The sequence below is a fragment of the Malaya genurostris genome, chromosome 3 (genome assembly GCF_030247185.1).
Source record: "Malaya genurostris strain Urasoe2022 chromosome 3, Malgen_1.1, whole genome shotgun sequence".
NCBI lineage: Eukaryota > Metazoa > Arthropoda > Insecta > Diptera > Culicidae > Malaya > Malaya genurostris.
The window spans coordinates 47,194,259-47,214,949 of NC_080572.1; the positions used below are offsets into that span (position 1 = coordinate 47,194,259).

The window sequence follows — 20,691 nt, forward strand, 5'->3', positions numbered from 1 at the left end:
GTTAATAAAACCTCCAACCCCCGAGAGGATTTAGAGATCTTACAAAAGCGACACCATTCTGCACTCCCGGAAGAATGCAGAACGACTCGCAGTATGTACGAGAAGAAGTAAATTCGGTACCCCTCAGAGGATGCCAAACAATCTGCCAAACCCTATTTAAGGTGAATACAGAAGGGATTCATTCACTCCAGGAAGAACGATGAACCCTTCTGACTATAGCTCCTTACCACATTGGGTGAGAAACGAGAGAATATCCTTCAATTTTAGCTCCGCATACACAGACTCAACCATGTATGGAGAACCAAAAACCCGGATACGTAGCTGCGTCAATGCGGGACAGTTACATATCAGATGATATGAAGTACCATAATCGCATTCACACAAATCACACGAATAATACTCAGCACGTTGAATAGTAGCCATGTGATAATTGAGTTTGCAATGTCCAGTCAGAGCTCTGACCAGAATACTTCAATGATACTTGGAGAAATGCAGTAGACACTTTGACATTTTCAGATTTAAATCTGGTAGAAATGCTTTTGTCTGAGCGCAAGTTTGCAAGCTGCGCCAGTAGCTGGCATGTTTGGATGCAGCCCAAGAACGTATCTTGTGCTTTATCCAACTAGTTGAAAGTGGTAAAGCTGGTTCAGGACCAACGAAATCATTCGTTGCACCAGCTCTAGCCAACTCATCAGCCCATTCATTTCCAGTAATACCAGAATGGCCGGGTACCCATATGAAGTAAACAGCATTTGAAATGCTGAGGTCTTCAATTTGAGTTCGACATGCGATCACTTGATTCGACCGTGAGTCATTCGAACTGAGTGCTTTTAAGGCTGCCTGACTGTCGGAACAAAAATAAATACGTTTACCACAGATCCTCTGCTGAAGTGCCGATTGTACTCCACACAGAATTGCGTAGATTTCTGCTTGGAACACAGTACAGCATCTACCAAGTGAATGAGACTGCTCCAGCCTATTTCACGACAGTAGATACCAGCACCAGCACGACCATTCAACAGAGAACCGTCCGTAAAACAAACTATGTGTTCATCAAGTTGTCGTTCCAGACAACCAGACAATCATTCCTAACGAAGAGGATAGCTCACATTGAATGTTTTAAAAGGAAAACTGCTTGTGAGAGTTAGGTCACTAGGAGCGAGTAAATACTCATCCCACGGAAACATTTGAGACCACAAGCGAGTGTGACTGGTAGCATATTCTAATGGGTTACTGTTCCAAAGCCCTGTAACCCTAAGACGGTATGCACAAGATAATGCTTCTTGTTTTAGGAACACATGTAGTGGTTTAATGCACAGTAGCGCCTCTAGAGCAGCAGAAGGAGTTGTCGTGAATGCTCCTGTCATCGCCATTAGGACCATCCTTTGGAGATGATTTAGCTTTGACTGAACTGTCGCGACTTCTCCTTTCTGCCACCATACAAGACATCCATATGCTAAAATTGGTCTAACGATAGTTGTGTAGATCCAATGAATATATCTGGGTTTGAGTCCCCATGATTTTCCAAAAGCTCGTCTGCATTGGCCGAAAGCCATGCAAGCTCTTTTAATCCTGAAATCAATGTGAGCAGACCAATTCAGTTTTGAGTCAAGAATAACCCCGACGTATTTAACTTGATCGACCACAGTGACCCCTGAACCAAAGAACTGCAACGGACGAGCTCCTGTAATTATCCTACGATGAGTGAAAAGCACCATTGATGTTTTGCCCGGATTTACAGATAATCCAAACCTGACAACACCATTGTTCAACAGATCGCAGGGCTTGCTGCATTAAATCAAAGAGAGTGTTAATGCTTATACCGGTCATCAATATATGATAATCGTCGGCAAAACCATAAGTCGGAAATCCAAGGTTATAAAGTTTCCTTAACAAACCATCAGCGACTAGGTTCCATAAAAGTGGGGATAGTACACCACCTTGAGGACACCCACAGACACTCAGCTTTCTAATCTCTGGCCTACCGAAGCGATGATCAAAGAAGTTGATTGCTAAGCATTGCGTGTATCCAGTAAGGGAAAAACCCAAGATATTCCGTTCACGACTGCAATGTTTAACCTCCTGCAGCCATTCAGCCATCGGCACGGAAATACACCTTGACTTAGGAGTTCCTATTTTTGTGGCCTTTTACGACATGGAATAGGAAACCAGTGGATCAATTCTTGGTAAAAAATAATTCCGCCGGATGCCACACGGCTTACCTGTTTGGTGGACTTATACCACCGGTACAGGTGGACCGTAGCGTTATTCTTAGCAGTTGGGAAACCGCTACCGACACTACACGGCTATCTAGGCTGCTCAGAGAGGGAAGTTAACATTGATGGTCAACTTCCATGGATGGCCGAGCAGCCGTTCATAAATTTCACCACCTCAATAGCACCCGGTTTGGCTAATAAGCCGGAATCCAGACTATAGTGATTCGAAAATTATTACTCAATATGTCGTTCAGGTACTGTCTTACTTTGTCCGGGAAAAACGATTCATTCTTGCCAGCAATGTTTGATCGAATGGCTTCAATTGCGCTCAGACTATCTGTGAAGAGGAAATAAAGGATAATGTGACGATTACACTCAAGCTATAAAGAACTGCTGTTAACTCTGCTATATAAACAGATGCAGGTTCTTGAAGCCTAAATGAGATCGAAACATTATTGTTGAACATACCAAACCCAGTAGTCTCTTCAATTCGTGATCCGTCCGTGTAAAACATTTTCCCAGAGTCAATATACCTGAACTTACTTGTAAATATTTTAGGGATTTCCATCGAGCGTAGGTATTCCGGAATTCCACGCACATCGCGCTGCATGGATGTTTAGAAAAATAAAGTTGAGTCAGGGACATTTAGGAGGCTGACACAGATAGGAATATATCTTGAAGGGTCGATTTCCTGTGACGTAGGGTTAAATATACTGTCATGAATCTTGTTTGAGATTGAAGTTCAACTAGCCGTTCGAAGTTATTAATAACCAGGGGATTTAGTACCTCACATCTTATTAGCAGTCGCAATGAAAGCTCCCAAAAACGATCTTTCAATGGAAGAACTCCCGCCAGAACTTCAAGACTCATTGTATGTGTCGAATGCATGCAGCCTAAGGCGACTCACAAACAACGATACTAAATTCGCTCAAGTTTGATAATATGAGAGTTTGCAGCGGAACGAAAGCAAACGCATCCACATTCCATCACTGAAATTATCGTTGTCTGATACTATTTTATTAGATCTTTCGGATGAGCACCCCACCAATATCCTATTATTGTTCGAAGAGAATTTACTCTTTATTTACATTTTTTTATCAGAAACCTAATGTGTCCTCCCACGTGCATTTGGAATCAAATCACACCCCGAGGTATTTGAATGTCAAAGCCTGTTGGAGCATTCTTTTCATCATATGAAGCTGAAGCTGCGGGGGATCATGCTTTCATCAAAAGACGACCAGCTCTGTTTTCTCCGTGGAGAATTCGACACCCAGATGAACAGCCCAAACGGACAAGTTATCTAAGGTATCTTGCAATGGTTTTTGCAGATCAACTGCTTTGAGTCCAGTAACGGAAACCACGCCATCATCTGCCAATCGTTTTAGTGTGCATGGGGTTACTAGATAGTTGTCATTTTTTTTTGACAATTTTTTGATGCAGGACAATGAGTAGTGATTGGAAGCTGGTTTCCCCGGCTTTTGAATGGCGATAACTATCACTTGCCACCAGTCAGGAGCAATATTTTGCTTAAGAAACTTGTTGAACATTTCCAACAAACGTCTCACTTCACCAAGTTGAATTTAATTCTGTCCAACTCAGGAGCGTTACTGTTACAAGACAAGAGTGCTATAGAAAATCCTATCACTGAAAAGAGGCTATCAATGGAACCATTATTTGAGGTAGACTCCCGTTGCTAATGCTTTACTTAGGAACTGAGTCTGGGAAATTTTTGCTATCAAAGTCAAATACCCATCGGTTCGAGTACTCCTCACTCTCATTGCCCACGATACGATTCCTCATTCGTCTAGCCGTGTTCCAAAGAGTGCTAATTGAGGTTTCTCTTGACAAACCTTCGACAAAATGTCTCCAATAGCTACATTTCTTGGCCCGAAGTATGCTCTCGTTCAAAATTCTGAGGAGTTCTTCCTTCTCGTTATAAAAACGTCTTGCAAGCATTTTGTTTCGTGTGTTTAACGTCTGAGCATTCTTTGTCCCCCAAGGGTTTGGAGGTCTTCTGAAATTTACTTACATTATTTTATTTTATATTATCATTTCAAAAGAAACGTGAGAGTATCTTGAAAATGGCTCAAGGAAAGTTTTTAATATCGTTTTGAAATTAAGGCTAAATAACAAAGACATCAATGCGTTTGCGTACCATCTGTACCACTAATTTTATCATATTGTGTTGTATTATATTATATTGTGTTGTTTTATGATATATATTATATTTTATTTCGTTATATTATATCATATTATATTATATTACATTATATCACATTTTTATATATTATTATATTATATTGTTGTTTTATATCATCCTAAATGTTATTATGTCATATTTCTTTAGTAAGTAGTCACAGTGGCAGCAGTCCTTTGCTTCAGTTCGACACTGGACCCTTGATAAGATTTGCTTCTATGAGCTTCTATTTTAAATCAACACACATACGTTCCTAGGCTATGGTGCCCACTTGATCACTGTTTTTTTTTGTGCTGATTCAAATAGATTTAAAAAAATTGTTGTTATAATGTGTGTTCATGTTTGTGTCTTATGGATTTAGTTGTAGTTATCGTCATCGTCGTGTATCCGTTTTTTAAATAATGTATATTGTACATATAAACATACATGCATACATACATACACACATAAGCACACCAATACATACACAAATGTATTCCACAAGAAAACATCGTAACATTGTACAGCAAAAGTAATGAAATTTACCGGTGACGTAAATCCGCATATGACTCAAATCATAAGAACGTAATTCGTAAAACGACTGAATTTTACAAGAATGATTTACATGTGTCGAAGTAAATGTACATGCTTCAACACTTACAAATATGTCAGAATGCATTGAATATGTAATATGATCTACTGTAAAAATGAGTCATTTTTGACGCTCGTATATATTTACACTATATTTTCTAGGTGTGTGAGTTACTATTTCTATTCTAAAAGATTCTAACTATTTCTATCTCAACTATTAGTCGAGCCTTTATTATTACCGTTCTTACTTCACTCACAGATCATCTCACCCACCAGGTCCCACATGAAAATGACACAACCTCACAAAATAAACTGGATGAACATTGTTTGGCAGCTATCAGTGGTTTGCTCACATGTTCAATCTATACTATTTCTTTCTAGTCTACAATATTTCTGGTATAAAAACCACCAATAAACGTCAAGAATGAACTTGATTTACCGTTCATCTGTTGTCGTCGTGTGAAACCCAATTGGGATATGTTCATTTCACTTATTCTCCACTTTATACTGGAGAAAAGGAACGGTAGTATAAAAATGAAACATAAAACAGAGCTCAGTTAAGCCCTACCGGCCTCTCCAACCCCGGATGTTGAAATGTAATGTAATCAACATCTTATTCAAGTCGTTCCATATCTCATTCATTGAATTTAATAATAAAGTTAAAACCGGTAATACATATTATGGTTTATTGTTTATATTATACTATATGTTATTATGTCATATTATTATTATATTATATTATATTGTATTATATTATATTATACAAATATAATATGTTAAATTGCAACATATTATATAATGTTATTGTCCCAGGTTGGCGGTTCAACGCATAGGACGCTGGTCTTACAAGCCAGCTGTCGTATGTTCGAACCCCGACCTGGAAGCCAAGACTTTGCTTGTAGGTCCACCTGCATCCACTGGTAATGCCTTGAACTGAGTACATACACATAAATAAAACTTCATTGTCTGCCTGTTTGAAAGCAAATTGTTTACTTAATTCATCACGCGGTCTAAATCCGGCTTTAATTAGAAAACACACAATTTTTAAAATTAACAAAAAAGTTGTTACGCTGTAATATTCGCAGCAAATATTACGTTGATTCGGAGTTGGTTGATTTAAAGTGGACTGTGTATTTACATCAATAAATCACACATTTAAACACCGTTCCTAGCGAAAAAGATCAACAACCGCTCAACGCCCAAACAGCGTCATTTCGAAGGCCACAATCCTTAAATTGGCACCCTTGACCTCCTAGCCCCACCCAATTTTTTTCCGAAGAAATCCAAAATTTTCATCTACTACTGACTATCTTGAGCTTTGTGTGAACAGTTAATTGATAAAAAGTGCAAATTGCAAATTCCAAGTAATCGATTGAAACAAAAAATTTGTTCATCCAGGCTTCGAAATGGATGAAAAACAAATGAACTTATCACATGTAAGAGAGGACGGCAACCAGCGGTACCCGGGGACTCGGAACAAACAGATGCGAAATATGTTTAACGAAAAATAAATAAACAAACAAGCGCAGACACGGACCATGACCTTTCGTAACATAAGTGTACAGTCGGTGAGATTGGTTTTACGAGCAGAATACGGCATTAATCAGCCAGTTGCTTGGTCTGGAAGATCTATTTGGCGAGGTGTACGTCTTTAAAACGTTATTTTTAAATAGCACACTGGATGCTATAAACTGGGATGATCTTTGAAAGAAACGAACAGCTCAAATTCATCATCACTATTCGTTATTACAGGGTCCGGCACTCGAAGTGTAACCAATTAAAAAGGCCATAAATTCAGTTTGGAAAATTACTTTTACTTAATTCAAAGTACAAAATGTGTAAAAATAATACAAAATTCAGAATCAATTCACTTTTGCTCGATATGACCACCTTTTGCCTTGACTTGATGACTTGAGAGAGCGAAAGATGTTGCTTCGTTTGGCCGAAAGCGGTCAATTTCCGAACATTGTATTTTCTGACGAGAAAATTTTTCCAATTGAGCAATTCGTAAACTCTCAAAACGATAGGGTTTACTTGACCGACCGTTCATACGAGAATTCGAGTCATCGATTGGCCACCAGGAGGCAGCACCCGCAACAGATAATGGTTTGGGTCGCTGTAACCGCAGATGGGCGTTCTCCAATCGTTTTCATCGAGCCTGGCGTCAAGGTAAATGCGACATATTATCGGGAAAGTATTCTGGAGGTTGCTTTGAAGCCGTGGCAGACAAACATTTCGGTGGCAGACCATGGACGTTTCAGCAGGACTCGACACCGTCTCACAAAGCTCGAGTGAACCAAGAATGGCTGAAAAACAACGTCCCGAACTTCATCACGTCCACACAATGGCTCTCGAATTCACCAGATGCGAATCCAATGGATTATTCTCTTTGGGCCATTTTGGAGAGCAAAGTCCGAACTAAAATATACACCAGTCTCGAGGCGCTGAAAAAAGTTATTGTCCGCGAGTGGGCCAAAATACCTGCAAGTCACATTCGGCCAAACGAAGCAACTCCTTCGCTCTCTCAAGTCATCAAGTCAAGGCAAAAGGTGGTCATATCGAGCAAAAGTGAATTGATTCTGAATTTTGTATTATTTTTACACATTTTGTACTTTGAATTAAGTAAAAGTAATTTTCCAAACTGAATTTATGGCCTTTTTAATTGGTTACACTTCGAGTGCCGGACCCTGTATATGCATTTAGTTCCAATTGAACTAGTCTCTGACATGTCCTTGATGTACTATGCGCTTGGTGATAACAAATTACAACGAACTACGCAGCTCTAGAGCTGTTCGAACTGTTGACGTAGGACTACATAACTGTTTTTTTATAAACAATTTTATTCAGGCCGATTCGCGTATAAATAAGCTCTACGTGGCCGATTGACCCAAGTTTTTTGTTAGACAATATTATTCTTTTATTGTTGGATCTCGTTGTCACTCTTCTTCTAGGGGGTGAGGAGCTTCCATTTCCTTCTAGCGAAGATTGGAGGTCACTTTGTCCGTGGCTCATATCATCCATTGCTACATCGTTGGAGTTGTGAGTGGTTTACGTCTCCTTGTTTTCATCGTGTTGATCGCAGTCTTGGGTTTATCGCTAGTTGCTGTAGATGCGCTTTGTACATTGATTGCAGTTGATAGTTGGTTTGATGGTGAAAGTGTTTTTTTTTTCACTAGTTTCCGTTGTTGAGCGGTTGTCCTTGTTTTTGTTTGAAGATTTCCTTTTCGCAGTTTCAGTGCAAGGTTTGCCGTAATGTGCAGGTTGTTCACAAAACTTACATGTTGCCAGTTGATTTTCATACGTAATCAGCGTTTTACACGGATGTATCCCGTCTTGATCACAAATGATGTAAGATTCGCACGCCATTCCGGATACCCGGAAAAAAATTCCGCCATACTTCCCTATGGATGGAAAGAACTTCACCGTACTGCGACATACTTTCTCGAACGAATTGATCGCTGGTGTGCGGGGGAAGGTCATGGACGCGTACTTCTATGGCATTGTCCACCATGTACACAGGGATTTTATATTTAACATTGTCATGATCAACATTGTGCACCCCGTTATTAACCGAAGCAAATGTAATTGCATCTCTTTCACGTTTAAACATAATGTAGACACAGTTAGACGCCTTGTTGAATTGAATCTCACTTACATCATTAACGTTCAGATGCATTCGTTCCTTAAGCGAGATTTCAATTTCGGTTGCTACTGGTCTAACTTTGCAGCGCTTGAAATCAATACAAATTGAATTTGGTCTTGTAGGCCAAATTTCAGGCTTTGTTAAATCGTATTTGCCCATTTCGTACACTCTATTGTTCACTGCACTGTATTGTCTTTGTTTCTATCGTTTCGACCGTAGGAAATGTTCGACTGTGTCGGGTGAGGTGCGAGCACGAACTGACTACATAACTGTTGTCAACATGACTGAATTGCGGTAACCTATTTCAAATGATAAGTGACGATAATCGCTACTTTTCGCCATTACCTAAAGGAAAGACAGACGAACAATATGACTGGTAAAATGAAATAACGAAAAACGAATACTGGCGACACAAGTTCTTGGAGACAGTTCTTAATTCGCAACCTTTTCCATTCCGAAGGAATCATTCTGCCAACAGAACTACTGTGGATGTGATGAAACCCAACTAAGAAGACTTCCCGGTAGAAAAAAATTTGATATATGATCTGACTGTACACGGCCGATATGGCTTCGATAGTCTCACTCCTGTCATCTCATACGTAAACATTTATCAAACCTTTACCCTACTTTCTTGGATTCTTCTTGAGTCTCCAATTCCCAACACATTTTTTACCCAATATTTGCTCGATAAGATCCATAAGCCATATTTTATTTTAACCTGGTAGGATTGGGAAGAAAACTAGTTTTCACGCCATACCCTCTAACTCAAGTTAGCAGCAAAAATGCTACATCGATTGACATAGAATTTTTTATTTCTTTTCAACTTGGTGGGCAGTAGAGAGAAACATTAATCCATAATGGGTATTAAATCAAAAAAGTTCGGGAATCACTGGCATAGAGTGTTAGATTTAGTGTAGCAGTCTACATTGTGTTCAAAAGTTCGAAGCATTTTCCCACAATTCACGTTTTTGAAGTTGGAGCCCGTCATAGCTACAGAACTGCTGTACCAATCCATTCAGATTTTTTTACAATAAATTTTATTTAACAATAAAATTCAAAGAGTTAAAAAAAACGAAGAATTGAAAAAACTAATAAACTTTGATTTGTTGATTTCAGATGATCCAGCACCAAGTGAGGAGGGGTACCACAGTTCTACTTTTTTTTTCCTAGACATGCACGTATAATTACTGCCATTGCAGTATTTTATAAGATTTCTTCGTGAAAATTTTACACAATATTCTTCGAATGTTATACAGGGTTGCGCTAAGGAACCTGACACATTTTGTTCTTCAGCTACACTGGAACCAAACAAGAGAGGGAGAAATCGAATACGGCATCGGATAGTTATTTCGTCTAGTAGTTTTCCATCATGGAGCACTGGAGTGTCACTCACTGCGTTTTTATTTATAATTCGTTTTTGAAGACGTCAGTCGTACGTTACCACTGTTCATGAGTTTGAAAAACATTTTAAATTAAAGCCGAAAATGCCGATGCCTTCGCGTAATACTGTGAAGCTGTGGGTGAACAATTTTGTAAAAACTGATTCTTTGACCAAAATAAAATCTTCGGGTCACGTTCGGACACCACAGTTTGATCCACTCTAGTGAAAAGTCACGCGCGTTCGGGTAAGTAACAAATTTCTCGTCGTTCTTTCCATCGATTAATCAAGGAAGATTTGTCCTTTCATCCATATAAGTTCGCCATCATCCAGCAGTTGCAAACCGGTGGATTATGGAGCTCGTTTATCGTTCGGGAACAAGATGCTCGAAATGGTAGGCAGTGGTGAGATTTCTCTAAGCAGCATAATGATGAGCGACAAAGCTCACTTACACCTGTTCGGTGCTGTAAACAAACAAAATTGTCGTTATTATACCGAGACGAACTCGTTACAGATTATGGAGAAGCCTCTCCATTATTTAAAATATTTTTCGAACTCACGAATAGTTGAAACTGATTCTTCAAAAACGAGTTATAATTTGAAACGCGATGAGCAACACTTCAGTGCTCCATGATGGAAAATACACCTTCATTCGTCTACTTGCCGATACATTGTGTGGTTTATTTATTTCGTCAAGCAAATGTGGACTACATACAAATAATTTACAATGTCTACTTATACTACGCATTATTTCTATAATAAAGTTTTAATTTGATTTTTTGACATATTAAGATCAAGATTATAACAAAATTGATTATAGTGACGCATTATTCGTTCGACTGGACTAACATGTTCTATTGTGTCTTTCTAAAAATAATTTCCGTGTTCGTAATTGACGGTCAGGTACATAAAAATTTAATTACGATAGTAGTGAAGATGATTGTACGCGTGGAGAAATAATGTCGTAATTAAATAAAGCATTGAAAGATTACGACGTTCTTTGATTGTTTGTATACGGATAAGCGTGCAGCGTGCTTCATACGATGGCAGAGAAAATGCAATGGCGACATCTATAATGATTTTCGTGGAGCATAAGGTCACCCACGTATCGACGCAATTTCAGGTGTTTTTGCGTTGTCGTTTGTGGAGGACCACGTTTTTTCTTTTTTTTCGTTTTTCTAAAGTAATACGTGTAACGCGGATCAATTTATATTCGATTTCCAAAAACGTAATAGAAGTGAAGCTGAAAAATTTCACTAATGCTGCCCAGAATATTATTCTCAACATTTGCTACTTAGCCATTGTAGACTAGCTGGCGCACCTTCTTGCGAACGTTCCTCATTAAATTCCGTACAGACTTCTTGGCGACAAGTTTTGACACTTTTTTCCAATCTTTGTCGAACTGTTGAATGGTTTCGGCTGCCGAGACATGTTTCCTAAGATGTGCCTTCGTTAATGTCCAAAATTCCTCAATTGGTTGAAGTTGTGGGCAATTTGGTGAATTCATGTCTTTTGGGACGACATTTTTGGTAGTATACCATTCTACCGTTGATTTCGAGTAGTGGCAAGAAGCAAGATCTGGTCAGAAGACAATAGGATCCTTGTGGCTTCGAGTCATGGGTAGAAGTCGTTTTTGTAAACATTCCTTGATGTATATTTCGCTGTTCATTGAAGCAGTGGTGATGAAGGGTTTCGAAATCTTACCGCAGCTACAAATTGTTTGCCAGACCATAGTTTTTTTACCAAATTTTTCGACTTCAATCGATGTCTCGGACTGGTTTAACACTTGCCCTTCTCGCACCGTATAATATTGTGGTCCCAGCAAGGATTCGTAATCGAGTTTCACGTAGGTTTTGTCGTCCGTGATTATGCAGTTCAAATTTCCAGCAAGAATCGTATTGTACAGCTTTCGAACCCGCGGCCTGATCGATGCTTCTTGTTTCGGAGTACGTTTTGGTTGTTTCTGCTTCTTATAGGTTCGAAGATTCAAACATTCTTCAGCACGAAGAACATTTGACTTCGAAGTGCCCACTTTTTTTGGTCACATCCCGAACTGAAACCTCATTCTTTTGTTCGAACGCCTTCAGTATACGTTTATCCAACTGAGGTGTTATCCTCACCGAACTTCCTGATTGCATTTCGCACGGCGTTTTCACTTACTCCTTCCATTTTTGCTATCTTTCTCAGTGACAGTCCGCGTTCTGTGCAACATTTGTACACAATTTTTCGACGTTGTTCTGCTGAAAGTCCACGCATTTCGAAACAAATTAACGAAAACGAATAAACAACTGCGCAAGTGGCTAGAGAAGAGTGTAAACAACAGGACGTAGCCATAAAAATTGACAGATTCTGAGCCATTGCGAAATGGCAGCAGTTTTTGCTTGCGTCCATACTTTCTGTGACAATCTTTAAATACCTGTCTATAGAGAAAGGCAAAAATAAGCTAGTATGCATACTTTTTTTTAACTCAGTTTTGGCAATGACTGAGTGGAAACATATATTGAAGAAGCCAAATGAATGAGAAATTCACAGAAAAGATGATTTTTTGGAAAAAGATACACTCAGAGACAGGACTCGAACCTGTGCGCATGATATACACGGCTGTACCACACAAACGGGTTTGGTAAAGCGTACATCAAACATGGTCCAAATCCTAGCCGCCTCACGACCGGTATCATATATCCAAACATCTTCTCTGTTCACCAGAAAACAATCACTAGTCATCTCGCTCAATATCTATTCTTCCGTTCAAGCACTGGGTAGGAGATTTCATTCATAATCACTTGCTGCCTTCTGTGCTGTGCCAGTCGCTGACTGGTTATTTAAGACTACGCCTAAATTTCGTACAATTTTACATTTTTCTACAAGTTAGTTTCCTAGATGCATGTTTATAGATAGAGTTTCATTTTGCCTACTGAATGTTATTGAGTTACATTTCTTTACATTGAGCTTGAGTAGACTTTTGTTGCACCAATCGTGGAATAGATTGATATCGATTCCTGAATTTCTTCCAAGTATTCCAAGTCGTAGGGAAGATGAATATAGTGTGAAAATAACGAATTTTCAATTGTAGTGTTTGATGCAGGAAAGATAAATATAGTGTGAAAATAACGAATTTTGATTGCAGTGTTTCATGCAATCACCCAAAAGTTTCTCCCTCCCTTGTTTGGTTCCACTGTAACCGGAGTAAAAAATGTGTCAAGTTCCTTGCGCAACTCTGTACTTTGAAGTGCGGTTGAGGGCGGGTGGTTAATGTCAGAGACATAACTAGATGTCGTGAATACGAAAAAACTGGGACGCTCCCATCACTTTTTCGAATATCAGTTAGTTGATTGATTGTATGAATTGTGCAAGCTTTCCCCCTTTTTACGAATAGAGTTTGAAGCGATGCACCTACATTAAAGTACAGATTAGTTACATTAAACAGCTACTATTCTACAACTATATATTCCAAACTTGAAACAATTCCTTTTAAATTTGCTAATATAGGAGGCTAGGTACGACATATTTGTAGTTTATTTAATAATAATAATTGATTAATCTTTTGGTAGGAAATATTGAAAGTTTAAATAACTATTAATGATTATCTGTGGCACTAAAAAGTGCCTTGAATTGTCACAATCAACAAGATCTGAATCTAGATCTGAGATGGTTTTCGCGTGTGTCTTGTTTCGACAACAGTTGCTCAGAAAATGGTAGGAAAGCGACAAAATTCAACTAGTTCTTTATGATGATCTTTAGCACTGAAAAGTGCTTTGAATTCTCTGAAAAGCACTGAAAAGTGCTTTGAATTGTCTGAAAAGCACTGAAAAGCACTGGGCCTTGCTGAACTTTTTTTTTCTGGCGTTCTGATTTTCTGGTGCTGTCATGGGTTAAATCAAATAGGTTTTTCAACAGTGTACTATTGAAAAACTTCAATGTTGTTGCAATACACGTTCAAGTTGAACATTTTCGATTGTATTGGTAGTTAGATTATATACATCCTTCCACAGATCACTGAGCTATGAGCTTTCAAAATACGAGAAAGGCAAACGCGCCTATTGAATTACCCTCTTTGATCCTCTTTGGCGCCCATTGTAAAGTAAGTCGTATTCACGACAAAAAAGATTTTGATAAGCAGTTTTTCTTACGAATTAACCTGCACCCTCTTGAGGAAACCAATTCCTTCGAATATGATTTTCGATGACGGTAATCCATGTAAATCACTGATAACCTACGAAAAGCATCAGTTCGCTTAATAATGCCCCACACACTTACCTTTCCAGCCGCCGTTTTGCGCCGTAAATGACTTTGCCATTGCCGGCAGTTGCGACAACCGTTCCGCTTCCCGTTGACACGGCCGTAGCCGTGGCCGCCGGTACGACGGTAACGGTAAGTCCACTGGTGGGGTTGGCACTTCCACCTCCGCCACCGGAATCGGGTGGCACGGGTTCCACCTTGACGGCTTTCAGCATGATTTCATCGCCAATTTTAACGATGCTGATGTTGTTATTGTTGGCGGCCGCCTTCAGGATACGCTTGGCCGTTACGCTACCGGTATTTACCACCGTGGCCGATTTGCCAGGCCCGACAGCGCTTGCGGAACTGTCACCAGATGACACTGCTGCTGCTGCTGCCGCCAGTCCACTGATCGAGCTGGCATTGAAGGCATTCAGTGCCGTCAGTCCGATTATGGTTGTGGTGGTGGCACTGATGGTTTGAATGCCACTCGTGGGCTGTTGCTGCTGGACTAGTGTAAGTTGCGGAGGTTGCTGACTGCTGGTTGTCGCCGTCGCCGTCGTCGTCGTCGTCGTCGCCGTGTTCAGCGGTTGCTGCGATTGTTGCAGCTGCTGTACGTTCCCGGTTGGATTGGTGCTTATGATGTTTACGCGGTACATGACCTGATGGGGTTAGCGTTTTCGTTGTTTCGGTTTTGATTGACTTTCCGGGAACCAGAAAACTGACCGAGGACGCGGATAAACGGAAAAATGTCTACGGTGGGAGATTCATTTGCTGAAACGATTCCTATTCGATACTACTGGTCTTTTCTTCCTGCATTTGCCGTGGTCTTTGAATCGCAAAATCATGGCTGAGCCTGGCACGGCGCGGGAACCGTCTGCTTCTTCCGTTGCTGGCTGGAGTGTTGTTCAAGCAATCCTCTGGGAAGCAATAATTAGTCCCGATTCGACAACCATTATCTGAAACGAGAAACGATAATTACGTTAGTCACACTGGACAGGGAGGGGGTTGCCTGATGGGTACACCATTTCAAGCCGACGGAAATTGTATTGGATTACGAGAATCTAGTTCAAGCAAGTGCATACGGAGCCGCTCGCCTCGAATACCGGGATGCATGCAGACAGATTGCCATTATTTTGAAGTACGTTTCCGGCAATCAAGGAAACGGTTATGCACCAAACTATTCAACTGATGGCAAGGCTTCTGATGCGTGCCAAAGGGTTGTCATCCGGTTATTGTTGTTTTGCTGTTAGTTTTTTTTAAGTTTACTATGAGAAAAAGCTTAGCTGCTTTCTATGTCTGCTGATTCCGAACTTTAAACAACATTCAGTTGCTGAAACACAAAACCAAAAAATATGGCGAGTTTTTCAATGCAAATATTGCTAATAAGTAATGAAGTTAACATTCCAATGTTTCCAACATAGTAGTTTTTAGCAACATAGAAATTTTTTTGGCAACGTTGTAAGTGTCAAGGTAAAATTCCGGATATTGCAATGTTAGTTTCCATTCGAGCTAGAAATGCCAAACTACTTTAATCTGGAATCATATCAGACCTCTTGAAGCGTGAGGATCGCCCACCCCACGTATAAAGCTGTAACAGAAGATATAAAATGCTTATCACAAGTTACTTCTTCCAATCTACACAGACAACATCACACAAAAACGAAAATATCCATCTTTAGCAGCGCTGAATGGAAATCTCTAATAGCATATAAAATATTTATTTGCACATAGCACAGCTACCCTTATCAAAGGTGGAAAAAACAACAAAACCAAAAGGAAGAGTTTCATCCTTTTATCGTTGTGGTAGTTCCACAAGGCACTCTCAGCTGCAGCACAACACGACCGCTCTGAGCAAAAGGCAGCTCCAGCGTCGAACAAAGTCCTTCTTTCTATGTGCACATAGAAATCTAGGTCAATGCAGTACTTTGAACACATAAAAGACGAACACCCCGTCGTTTCACCCTTGCCAGTTGGTTTCGTCTCCCACCGCCACGCAAAGCAGCACTTTGGTTCGCTCACTTTTCCCGCCAGGTATCATTCCGTGCACAAGTCCTTCGAACGAAACAAACGAGGAGAGCAGAATAAAAAATAAAACAAACGAGGACCGATGGGAAAAACCTACCCCAACTTGTGTTCCGTTCCGAACAAACAGTCACCCGCTCGTCAGCAAGTTGTGCTAGGTTGAAACACACAACGGAACAAACCGGGGGTGGAAGGGGAGAAAAAAGTATAACCCAAAACGCTACACCGAATGGAAAATAATCATCTCCCTTTTCACCCGTGTCTGTTCACCCGTGCCTCGGACAGACCCTTCAGGGGCTGCTATGTGTCTCCGGTTTTCGATTTTCCAACTCTGCTTGGGTTGGGAACCCCAACCGAATCCGATTTTCTATTTTTTTTTTTCGATGAAGGCGGCTTCCACCAACCAACCAACCAACCAACCAACCAACTGACTGACTGACTGACTAACTGACTGACTGACTGGCTGGCTGATGTTGGAATGCACTTGAGAGTGCCATCAAAGGATTGTGGCAGCGTTTGAAGACTGACAGCAATTGATAGGAAGTTGTGTCGTTAGCGTTGATTGGACGAAACAAACAATAGTCGGTTGAAAAAAAAATAGTTACATCTTCAGTAATGGGTTGTTAAATGCCAGAGGAATGGATGTTGCAGGATATTAAGCTTGTGGTTTGTTTTTGCAACTACTACTCGCTTAGGAAACTTTGTCCTGTGGTTTGATAGAGCAGTACAGTTGACAGTAGCCGTTGCCATGCGTCTCTTGATGATAGTCGAGAGCACAGACTGTAGACAATGGGAAAGTTGTTCCAGGCTAAAATATTGATTTTTTTTCATATCACGGTTCAAACAAATGGTTTCCTGTCATTAACGTTTGAATAATAATTTCACTTAAATGTTACCCGCGGTTCGTTGGTTCATTTGTATGAAGCTTTGTACCAATAGTCGGAAGCCCAACGAAAATTGTACGCCAACAGGGTCGTATTTGATATATGGTTATGCGTGCAGTGTGACATGTGATTACGTTCTTTTGAAATCGTGTGTCGACCGAATCCAATTGCATCACTTGGGGCAGAAGTATCAGCAATAATACATTTGATTTGGTTATTTTCGGGGAAAATGTACGGTTAGAAAAAAGTGCGTTTTGTTGCTTAAGTCACTTATGCCATTTTATCTCCGAAACTGAAAGTGTAAGCCACTTTTTTTTAATAACTATTTATTGGAATATGAGTTAAAATTAAATTATTAAGATTTAAATTGGGTGTTCAGCCACAATTGGTGACTTTCAGCCCTATTATATACATGATTAGGTTATTACCATCAGGACATTGTTTGTAGACGACTGCAGATCACTTTTAGATTTCTACCTGTGGCTAACAGACTTGTGTCGTCACAGAATAGCGATTTCTGACAACCAACGGGTAGATTTGGAAGATCAGAAGTGAAAATACGGCTCGTACGGGTAGCAATTCAGATTTACAATTCTGATAGCTAACCTGAAGAGTACGATCAGTTAAATAATTTTGAATCATTTTGATCAAATAAATAGGAAACTGAAAATCAGACATTTTTGCTATTAAACCTTTGTGCCAAACACTGTCGAATGCTTTTTCTATGTCTAGAAGAGTGGATAACCCAGAAGACTTATTTGCTTTTATCATGTTTGTTACTCTGACAAGTTGATGAGTAGTTGAATGTTCATGACGAAATCCAAACTGCTCTGGTAAAAAAATTGAATTCTCATTTATATGGGACATCATTCTCAACAAGATAATTTTTTCAAAAAGTTTACTGATAGAAGAAATTAAGCTAATTGGTCGATAACTTGATGTTTCTGCTGGGTTTTTATCAGGTTTGAGGATAGGAATTACTTTAGCGTTTTTCCATCTTTTTGGGAAGTAAGCTAATGAAAAACACTTGTTGAAAATTTTAACCAGGAGTCTCAAGGCAACATCGGGAAAATTTTTAATAAGAATATTTTCATTTTCAATAGAACTCACAACGTTCAAATTAAAATTGTGGACACTCTCGAACTGCTGAGCAAGTTTTTGAGCTTTTTCGCCATTTGTAAGAAGTATTTGATTTCCTTCCTTGAGAGCAGGAATTGGTTTCTGAGGTTTCTTAAGAACCTTAGAAAGTTTCCAGAAAGGTTTAGAATATGGTTTAATTTGTTCAACTTCTTTAGCGAAACTTTCATTTCGCAAAAGAGACAATCTATGTTTAATTTCTTTTTGTAAATCCTTAACTATGTTTTTCATAGCAGGATCACGAGAACGTTGATATTGTCGTCGACGAACATTCTTCAACCGAATGAGCAGTTGAACATTGTCATCGATGATAGGAGAATTTAATTTAGTTTGAGCTTTGGGAACTGATAGATTTCTAGCTTCGATAATATAATGATTCAAATTATCAATTGCTGTGTCGATGTCTGCAGAATTTTCTAAAATAGTTTCATGATCCACATGATTTTCAATGTGAGATCTGTAATCCAACCCATTAGCTCTATGATAGTTGAATATAAAACTAATTGGATTAATTAAAGCTTCGTTGGAAAGTCTTAATGTTACTGGAAGATGATCTGAGTCAAAGTCAGCATGTGTAATCGGTTCACTACAAATGTGACTTTGATCTGTTAGAACCAGATCAATTGTAGACGGGGTTTTCATGGAAGAGAAACAAGTCGGATTACTGGGATGAAGAACTGTGAAGTAACCAGCTGAGAGTTGATTATGAAGTATTTTACCATTACTGTTATTTTGCCTACTATTTTCATTCCACTGGACATGCTTAGCATTTAAGTCCCCTATTACGGAAAATTTCGGTCGATATCTTGTGAGTTTTTGCAAATCGCCTTTAAAGAAATTTAATTGTTCGCCGGAGCACTGGCATGGCAAATATGCTCCAGCAATGAAATAAATTCCATGAATGGTTTCAACTTCGATTCCCAAGCTTTCAATTACTTTAGTATTGAAAGATGGTAAAATTCGATGTTTAATTTGCCGTTGGACAAAAATGGCAACTCCACCACCCATTCCAGTAAACCTGTCAAATCGATGAACCACATAATGTGGATTACTTTTCAATTTGACATTTGGTTTAAGAAAAGTTTCTGTCACAATGGCAATATGAATTTTGTGAACTTTGAGAAAATTATAAAATTCATCTTTACTCGATTTTAAAGATCGAGCATTCCAATTTAAAATATTCAAATAATTATTTAACATCACTGTTAAAATTTAAATTCATTATAATATTATTTGCAAATTGCCATCCGATTTGAAATGCTTCAATAAGGTGATGAAGTCGAATTCATTCGGATGATCATTTGAAAAAGTTGATCTTGTAGGTAGATCATTTTAGTTTCAACTTCATTTAAAGAAGCGAATGGCATTGAAGGAATATTTGTAGGTAGACTGCCATTAGAAGAAGATGATATGGCCGATCTACCTATTAATAAATTGTTTTCGTTAGAAGATGAACTGCAAGGCGGTCCTGTGTTTTGATTATTTACATTAGAATAATTAAGTGGTAGATTTCTACCTATTATACTAGCATAACTGACATTAGGAGAAGATGATGACGAGGTCGATGTACCTGTCAATAAGTTGTTTTCGTTAGAAGACGAATTGGAAGGCGTACCTGTCTTTTATTTTAAATTCGAAGAAATAAGCGTCTTAGAAGAATTAGGCGAGGCATTTGTAACGGTTTTTTTATTTTCAGGTATGCTCTGTAAATTTAAGGTCGTTGATTTGACTTGTTGTCTAAGCGAACGAGCGTTTAAAATTTTCATCCCTGACAGGACATTTCAAATAATTGGATTTATGATTTCCATGGCAATTTGAACATGAAAATTTATCAGTGGTTTCATTCATTGGACAAACGTCTTTTGAATGCGATTTACTGCAATTCAATATGATAATTTTTGGTTCCATGGCCGAAGCCTTGGCAACGACGACATTGCGTTAAGTATGCAATACCATACCAATAATGTGGGAGATGAAACGTACTTTTTTAAAGTCTTTAAATTGTTTACATCACTTCGATTGAAGTGTATTAAGTAAAGTTCATGGGAAAGTCCAGAGCGTGGTTTAGAAGTACCATTCGCTCTTTTTTTCATAAGTATTGCTTGGGAAGGGGCAAAACCAAGCAATGCGTTTAGTTCATTTTTAATTTCATCAGTACTTTGATCATTTGATAAGCCTTTCAAGACAGCCTTGAAGGGTCTGTCTGATTTTATATCATATGAATAAAATCGAATAAGACGTTCGTAATCTTCCAATCCATCAACCAAGACTCGACATTCTCCTCTTCGTCCGATTTGAAATGAGACTTTTACTTCCGGGAGAAAAGTAGAAAGCTCAGTACGGAATGCTTTGAAGTCGGAAATCATCACCGTCACTGGTGGCATAGATTGATGTTTCTTCCCAGAACGACAAGCGTCCATTTT

The 20,691-nt window shown here is 39.1% G+C and overlaps 1 protein-coding gene across 2 annotated transcripts in view; it reads right to left on the reverse strand.

Moving 5' to 3' along the window:
• Positions 1 to 20,691, reverse strand: part of LOC131439359 (ecdysone receptor) — a 632,366-nt gene that overhangs the window by 410,528 nt on the left and 201,147 nt on the right. For both annotated transcript variants that reach the window (XM_058610274.1, XM_058610275.1), the window contains one exon: positions 14,262 to 15,181. In XM_058610274.1, coding sequence (XP_058466257.1) covers positions 14,262 to 14,881 — 620 coding nt within the window. In that variant the 5' untranslated portion in view covers positions 14,882 to 15,181. The remainder of the gene's footprint in view (positions 1 to 14,261; positions 15,182 to 20,691) is intronic.